General features: G+C 53.3%; 1 protein-coding gene across 1 annotated transcript in view; it reads left to right on the plus strand.

Annotated features, from left to right (window-relative positions):
* uba6 (ubiquitin like modifier activating enzyme 6) overlaps positions 1 to 7,911 on the plus strand; it is a 55,441-nt gene that overhangs the window by 18,601 nt on the left and 28,929 nt on the right. The window contains exons 14-19 of the mRNA XM_046335782.1: positions 720 to 851; positions 1,778 to 1,845; positions 2,040 to 2,118; positions 6,122 to 6,202; positions 6,400 to 6,477; positions 7,563 to 7,744. Of these exons, the coding sequence (XP_046191738.1) occupies positions 720 to 851; positions 1,778 to 1,845; positions 2,040 to 2,118; positions 6,122 to 6,202; positions 6,400 to 6,477; positions 7,563 to 7,744 (620 nt within the window). The remainder of the gene's footprint in view (positions 1 to 719; positions 852 to 1,777; positions 1,846 to 2,039; positions 2,119 to 6,121; positions 6,203 to 6,399; positions 6,478 to 7,562; positions 7,745 to 7,911) is intronic.

Here is a 7,911-nt window from a genome sequence, read left to right on the forward strand (position 1 = left end):
CCTCTCTCCTCTCCCTCTCCTCCCCTCTCTCCTCTCTCCCATCCTCTGCTCTCACCATCCCCTCTCCTCTCCTCCCCTCTCTCCTCTCTCTTCTCCCATCCTCCGCTCTCTCCCTCTCTTTCTTCCACTCCTATCCTCTCTCCTCTCCTCTCTCTCTCCTCTCTCCCTCCCCTTTCTCCTCTCCCCTCTCCTCTCTCCCATCCTCCGCTCTCACCATCTCTCCTCTCCATCTTCCTCTTCATCCTCTCCTCTCCCTCTCTTCTCCTCCCATCCTCCACTCTCATCCTCCGCTCTCTCCCTCTCCTCTCTCCTCTCACCATCTCCTCTCCTCTCCCCTCTCTCCTCTCCTCTCTCTCCTCTCTCCCTCCCCTCTTCTCCTCTCCTCTCCCTCCTCTCTCCTCCTCTCCTCTCCCATCCTCCGCTCTCACCATCCGCTCCTCTCTCCCATCCGCTCTCACTCCCTCTCTCCATCCCCTCCTCCTCTCCTCCCCTCCTCTCCTCTTTCTCCTCCCCCATCCTCCGCTCTCACCATCCCCTCCTCCTCCCTCTCCTCTCCCATCTCTCCTCTCTCTCCTCTCCTCTCCTCCATCCCCTCTCTCCTCTCCTCTCCCTCTCCTCTCCTCTCCTCCTCTCCTCTTCCTCTTCCTCTTCCTCTTCCTCTTCCTCTTCCTCTCTCCTCTCCTCTTCCTCTTCCTCTTCCTCTTCCTCTTCCTCTCCAGGCTCCAGTGAATAGTGAGTTGGTGCGTTGTCTCTCTAGAACAGCCTCTCCCACCATTGGCTGCGGCGGTGGGGGGCTTGCCAGTCAGGAGGTCCTCAAGGCCCTCACCAAGTTTGCCCCACTACAGCAATGGGTCAACCTACTGCTATCCACCTCACAGAGGTGAGGAGATCTGATTGGTTGTTTGGATAGGTAATTTATTTTTCTGGGGTTAGAATTCTAATACTGTAGTCTCTCTCTCCCTCTCTCTCTCTCTCTGTCTCTCTCTCTCTGTCCTCTCTCTCCTCCTCCTCTTGCCCTCTCTCCCATCCTCCGCTCTCCTCCTTGCCCTCTCTCTCTCTCCTCTCCTCTCTCTCTCTCTCTCTTGCCTCTCTCTCTCTCTCTCTCTCTCCTCTCCTCTCTCTCTCTCTCTCCTCCCTCTCGTCTCTCTCTCTCCTCTCCTCTCTCTCTCTCTCCCTCTCTCCTCTCTCTGTCCTCTTCCTCTCTTGCCCTCTCTCGTCCTCTCCTCTCTCTCTCCTCCTCTTGCCCTCTTCCTCTTCCTCTTCCTCTTCCTCTCCAGGCTCCAGTGAATAGTGAGTTCTGCGTTGTCTCTCCAGAACAGCCCTCTCTTCTCTCCTCTCCATCCCTCTCTGTCTCTCTCTCTCTCTCTCTCTCTGCTCTCTCTCTCTCTCTCTCTCTCTCTGTCCCTCTCTCTCCTCCTCTTGCCCTCTCTCGTCTCTCTCTGTCCTCTTCTGCCCTCTCTCAGCAATCTCTCTCCTCCTCTTGCTCTCCTCCTCACAGAGGTGAGGAGATCTCCTCCTCTGGTCTGTCTGTCTCTCTGCCCTCTCTCTCTCTCTCTCCTCCTCTTGTCTCTTCATTTTCCTCCTCTTGCCCTCTTCTCTCTGTAGTCTCTCTCTCTTGCCTCTCTCTCTCTCTCTCTCCTCTCTGCTCTCTCTCTCTCTCTCTCTCTTGCTCTCTCTCTCTCTCTGTCTCTCTGTCTCTCTCTCTCTCTCTCTCTCTCTCTCTCTCTCTCTCTCTCTCTCTGTCTCTCTCTGTCCTCTCTCTCTCGTCTCTTTCTAGTTCTATCTAGATGCCATCGAGGTAGTGAAACCACTACTGTCTCTATCAGCAGAGGAGTTTAGCCCCAGGTAAAACACACACACACACACACACACACACACACACACACACACACACACACACACACACACACACACACACACACACACACACACACACACACACACACACACACACACACACACACACACACACACACACACACACAGAACACGACAAAGAATCTGAAACTCATAAAGATGTGTGTGTGTGTGTGTGTGTAGGGTGATCGGTACGACGGACTGAGGGCCTGCATCGGGGAGACCATGTGTCTGGAACTCCACAAGCTGAGAGTCTTTATGGTGACAACCCACGCTGTTACAACCCACACTATCACAACCCACGCTGTTACAACCCACACTATAACAACCCACACTATAACAACCCACTCTGTTACAACCCACACTATAACAACCCACACTATCACAATCCACGCTGTTACAACCCATGCTGTAACAACCCACACTGCTACAACCCACGCTGTTACAACCCACACTATAACAACCCACACTGTTACAACCCACACTACTACAACCCACACTATCACAACCCACACTGTTACAACCCACACTACTATAACCCACACTGCTACAACCCACACTGTTTAAACCCACACTACTACAACCCACACTGCTACAACCCACACTGTTACAACCCACACTACTACAACCCACACTGCTACAACCCACACTACTACAACCCACGCTGTTACAACCCACACTACTACAACCCACGCTGTTACAACCCACACTACACAACCCACGCTGTTACAACCCACACTACTACAACCCACACTACTACAACCCACGCAGTTACAACCCACACTACTACAACCCACGCTGCTACAACCCACGCTGTTACAACCCACACTACTACAACCCACGCTGTTACAACCCACACTGTTACAACCCACACTACACAACCCACGCTGTTACAACCCACACTGTTACAACCCACACTACACAACCCACGCTGTTACAACCCACACTGTTTACAACCCACGCTGCTACAACCCACACTGTTTACAACCCACGCTGCTACAACCCACGCTGTTACAACCCACGTTGTTACAACCCACACTGTTACAGCCCACGCTGTTACAACCCACGCTATAACAACCCACGCTGTTACAACCCACGCTGTTACAACCCACACTATCACAACCCACACTGTTACAACCCACGCTGTCACAACCCACACTATCACAGCCCACGCTGTTACAGCCCACGCTGTCGCAACCCACGCTGTCGCAACCCACGCTGTCACAAACCACGCTGTTACAACCCACGCTGGTACAACCCACGCTGCTACAACCCACGCTGGTACAACCCACGCTGCTACAACCCACGCTGTTACGACCCACGCTGTTACGACCCACACTGTTTACAACCCACGCTGCTACAACCCACGCCGTTACGACCCACGCTGCTACAACCCACGCTGCTACAACCCACGCTGTTACAACCCACGCTGTTACGACCCACGCTGTTACGAACCACACTGTTACGACCCACACTGTTTACAACCCACGCTGCTACAACCCACGCTGTTACAACCCACACTACACAACCCACGCTGTTACAACCCACACTGTTACAACCCACACTACACAACCCACGCTGTTACAACCCACGCTGTTACAACCCACGCTATCACAACCCACGCTGTTACAACCCACGCTGTTACAACCCACGCTGCTACAACCCACACTGTTTACAACCCACACTGTTTACAACCCACACTGTTACAACCCACGCTGTCACAACCCACACTATCACAGCCCACGCTGTTACAACCCACACTGTTGCAACCCACGCTGTCACAACCCACGCTGCTACGACCCACGCTGCTACGACCCACGCTGTTACGACCCACACTGTTACGACCCACACTGTTACGACCCACACTGTTATGACCCACACTGTTACGACCCACACTGTTACAGCCCACGCTGTTACAACCCACGCTGGTACAGCCAACGGGTTTACAACCCACACTATCAAAACCCACGCTGTTACAACCCACACTGTTACAACCCACGCTGTTACAACCCACGCTGTTACAACCCACGCTGTTTCAACCCACGCTGTTACAACCCACACTATCACAACCCACACTGTCACAACCCACGCTGTCACAACCCACACTATCACAGCCCACGCTGTTACAACCCACACTTGCGCAACCCACACTGTCACAACCCACGCTGTTACAACCCACACTGTTACAACCCACGCTGTTACAACCCACGCTGGTACAACCCACTCTGCTCCAACCCACGCTGTTACAACCCACGCTGTTACAACCCACGCTGTTACGACCCACGCTGTTACGACCCACGCTGTTCCGACCCACGCTGTTCTGACCCACGCTGTTCTGACCCACACTGTTCTGACCCACACTGTTACGACCCACACTGCTACGACCCACACTGTTACAGCCCACGCTGTTGCAACCCACGCTGGTACAGCCAACGGGGTTACAACCCACACCATCAAAACCCACTCTGTTACGACCCACACTATCACAGCGGCAGGGTAGCCGGGGTGGCAGGGTAGCCTAGTGGTTAGAGCATTGGACTAGTAACCGAAAGGTTGCAAGTTCAAACTCCCGAGCTGACAAGGTACAAATCTGTCGTTCTGCCCTCTGAACAGGCAGTTAACCCACTGTTCCTAGACCAGTTAACCCACTGTTCCTAGACCAGTTAACCCACTGTTCCTAGACCAGTTAACCCACTGTTCCTAGACCAGTTAACCCACTGTTCCTAGACCAGTTAACCCACTGTTCCTAGACCAGTTAACCCACTGTTCCTAGACCAGTTAACCCACTGTTCCTAGACCAGTTAACCCACTGTTCCTAGACCAGTTAACCCACTGTTCCTAGACCAGTTAACCCACTGTTCCTAGACCAGTTAACCCCACTGTTCCTAGACCAGTTAACCCACTGTTCCTAGACCAGTTAACCCACTGTTCCTAGACCAGTTAACCCCACTGTTCCTAGACCAGTTAACCCACTGTTCCTAGACCAGTTAACACCACAGTTCCTAGACCAGTTAACCCCACTGTTCCTAGACCAGTTAACCCCACTGTTCCTAGACCAGTTAACCCCACTGTTCCTAGACCAGTTAACCCCACTGTTCCTAGACCAGTTAACCCCACTGTTCCTAGACCAGTTAACCCCACTGTTCCTAGACCAGTTAACCCCACTGTTCCTAGACCAGTTAACCCCACTGTTCCTAGACCAGTTAACCCCACTGTTCCTAGACCAGTTAACCCCACTGTTCCTAGACCAGTCAACCCCACTGTTCCTAGACCAGTTAACCCCACTGTTCCTAGACCAGTTAACCCACTGTTCCTAGACCAGTTAACCCCACTGTTCCTAGGCCAGTTAACCCACTGTTCCTAGACCAGTTAACCCCACTGTTCCTAGACCAGTTAACCCACTGTTCCTAGACCAGTTAACCCCACTGTTCCCAGGCCGTCATTGAAAATAAGAATTTGTTCTTAACTGACTTGCCTGGTTAAATAAAGGTAAAATAAAATAAATAAAAACAACCCACACTGTTAAAACCCACATGTATCAGTACCCACACTAATACAGGGGTCCCCAAACCTTTTTGGCCTTTGACCCCATGTTGATATCTCAATATGTGACCCCATCATCTGAACACAAGTGTTGCTTCGATGGTCTGTCCCAAATCAGTGGGTCAGTCTTTGGACAGTTTAGCGGAAGGAAGGAAGGAAGGAAGGAAGGAAGGAAGGAAGGAAGGTTTGAAGGGACTGAGGGTGTAGTTGATGACAGTTTACCTGAAGGAAAGAAGGAAGGAAGGAAGGAAGGAAGGAAGGAAGGGACTGAGGGTGTAGTTGATGACAGTTTACCTGAAGGAAGGAAGGAAGGAAGGAAGGAAGGAAGGATGGTTTGAAGGGACTGAGGGTGTAGTTGATGACAGTTTACCTGAAGGAAGGAAGGAAGGAAGGAAGGAAGGAAGGAAGGAAGGAAGGAAGGAAGGAAGGAAGGAAGGAAGGAAGGAAGGATGGAAGGAAGGTTTGAAGGGACTGAGGGTGTAGTTGATGACAGTTTACCTGAAGGAAGGAAGGAAGGAAGGAAGGAAGGAAGGAAGGAAGGAAGGAAGGAAGGAAGGAAGGAAGGAAGGAAGGATGGTTTGAAGGGACTGAGAGTGTAGTTGATGACAGTTTACCTGAAGGAAGGAAGGAAGGAAGGAAGGAAGGAAGGAAGGAAGGATGGTTTGAAGGGACTGAGGGTGTAGTTGATGACAGAGGGCTGTGGGGGTGGTGTCTTCTCCAGGTGGGCTGTGGAGCCATTGGCTGTGAGATGCTCAAGAACTTTGCCCTGCTGGGAGTGGGATTGGCCAAGAGCTCAGGAGAGGTAGGTGATTGGTTGGTTGATTTTGTTTATTACCTGTTCTCTTCTGTGGTCGCCACGTGTGCCTGACAGACTGATTAGTTGATTGATTGGTAAAGTCATTAGTTACGGTGTGTGTTTGATTAGTTGATTGATTGATTAGTTGATTGATTGATTAGTTGATTGATTGATTGATTGATTGATTGATTTCCTTTTCCCAGGTGTGTGTGACGGACCCAGACCTGATAGAGAAGTCCAACCTCAACAGACAGTTCCTCTTCAGATCTCAGCACATACAGGTCAGACAGACACAGACCGTCTTAAAAATCATCATCATCCCTTATAAAATCATCATCATCCCTTATAAGTTTTGTCCACATAACTTGTCTGACTCTCCCTCCCTCCCTCCCTCCCTCCCTCCCTCCCTCCCTCCCTCCCTCCCTCCCTCCCTCCCTCCCTCCCTCCCTCCCTCCCTCCCTCCCTCCCTCCCTCCCTCTGCCTCTGCCTCTGCCTCTGCCTCTGCCTCTGCCTCTGCCTGCCCCTCCCTCCCTCTCTCCCTCCCTCTGCCTCTCTCTCTCTCTCTCTCTCTCTCTCTCTCCCTCCCTCCCTCCCTCCCTCCCTCCCTCCCTCCCTCCCTCCCTCCCTCCCTCCCTCCCTCCCTCCCTCCCTCCCTCCCTCTGCCTCTCTCTCTCTCTCCCTCTGCCTCTCTCTCTCTCTCCCTCTGCCTCTCCCTCCCTCTCTCTGCCTCTCTCTCTCTCTCTCTGCCTCCTCCCTCCCTCCCTCCCTCACTCCCTCTGCCTCTCTCTCCCTCCCTCTGCCTCTCTCTCTCTCCCTCTGCCTCTCCCTCCCTCTCTCTGCCTCTCTCTCTCTCTCTCTGCCTCCTCCCTCCCTCCCTCCCTCACTCCCTCTGCCTCTCTCTCCCTCTCTCTGCCTCTCTCTCTCCCTCCCTCCCTCCCTCACTCCCTCACTCCCTCACTCCCTCACTCCCTCCCTCTGCCTCTGCCTCTGCCCCTCCCTCCCTCTCTCCCTCCCTCTGCCTCTCTCTCTCCCTCCCTCTGCCTCTCTCTCTCTCTCCCTCTGCCTCTCTCTCTCTCTCCCTCTGCCTCTCTCTCTCTCTCCCTCTGCCTCTCCCTCCCTCTCTCTCTCTCTCTCTCTGCCTCCTCCCTCCCTCCCTCCCTCCCTCTCTCCCTCTGCCTCTCTCTCCCTCCCTCTGCCTCTCTCTCTCTCTCCCTCTGCCTCTCTCTCTCTCTCCCTCTGCCCCTCCCTCCCTCTCTCTCCCTCTGCCCCTCCCTCCCTCTCTCTCTCTCCCTCCCTCTGCCTCTCTCTCTCCCTCTGCCTCCTCCCTCCCTCTCCCTCCCTCCCTCTCCCTCCCTCCCTCCATCAGAAACCTAAGAGCACCACAGCGGCCGTAGCGACCTTGGAGATCAACCCAGAGATGCAGGTAGACGCTCACCTCAACAAGGTGTGTCCTGCTACCGAGGGGGTCTACAACGACCTGTTCTACTCCCGCCTACACCTGGTTGTCACGGCGCTGGACAATGTAGAGGCTCGCAGATACGTCGACAGGTGAGGGGGGGTGGTTGTTATGGTGACAGTGAATAGTTGTGATGGGGGGGTTATGGTGACAGTGAATAGTTGTGTTGGTATATTGTTGTTGTAGACTCACGTGACCTCAGGGGTAAATCATGTTTTCCTTATTGAATTGAGGGGGGAAGGGGGGGGATAAACTGGGA

Source organism: Oncorhynchus gorbuscha, unplaced genomic scaffold (assembly GCF_021184085.1).
Source record: "Oncorhynchus gorbuscha isolate QuinsamMale2020 ecotype Even-year unplaced genomic scaffold, OgorEven_v1.0 Un_scaffold_854, whole genome shotgun sequence".
NCBI lineage: Eukaryota > Metazoa > Chordata > Actinopteri > Salmoniformes > Salmonidae > Oncorhynchus > Oncorhynchus gorbuscha.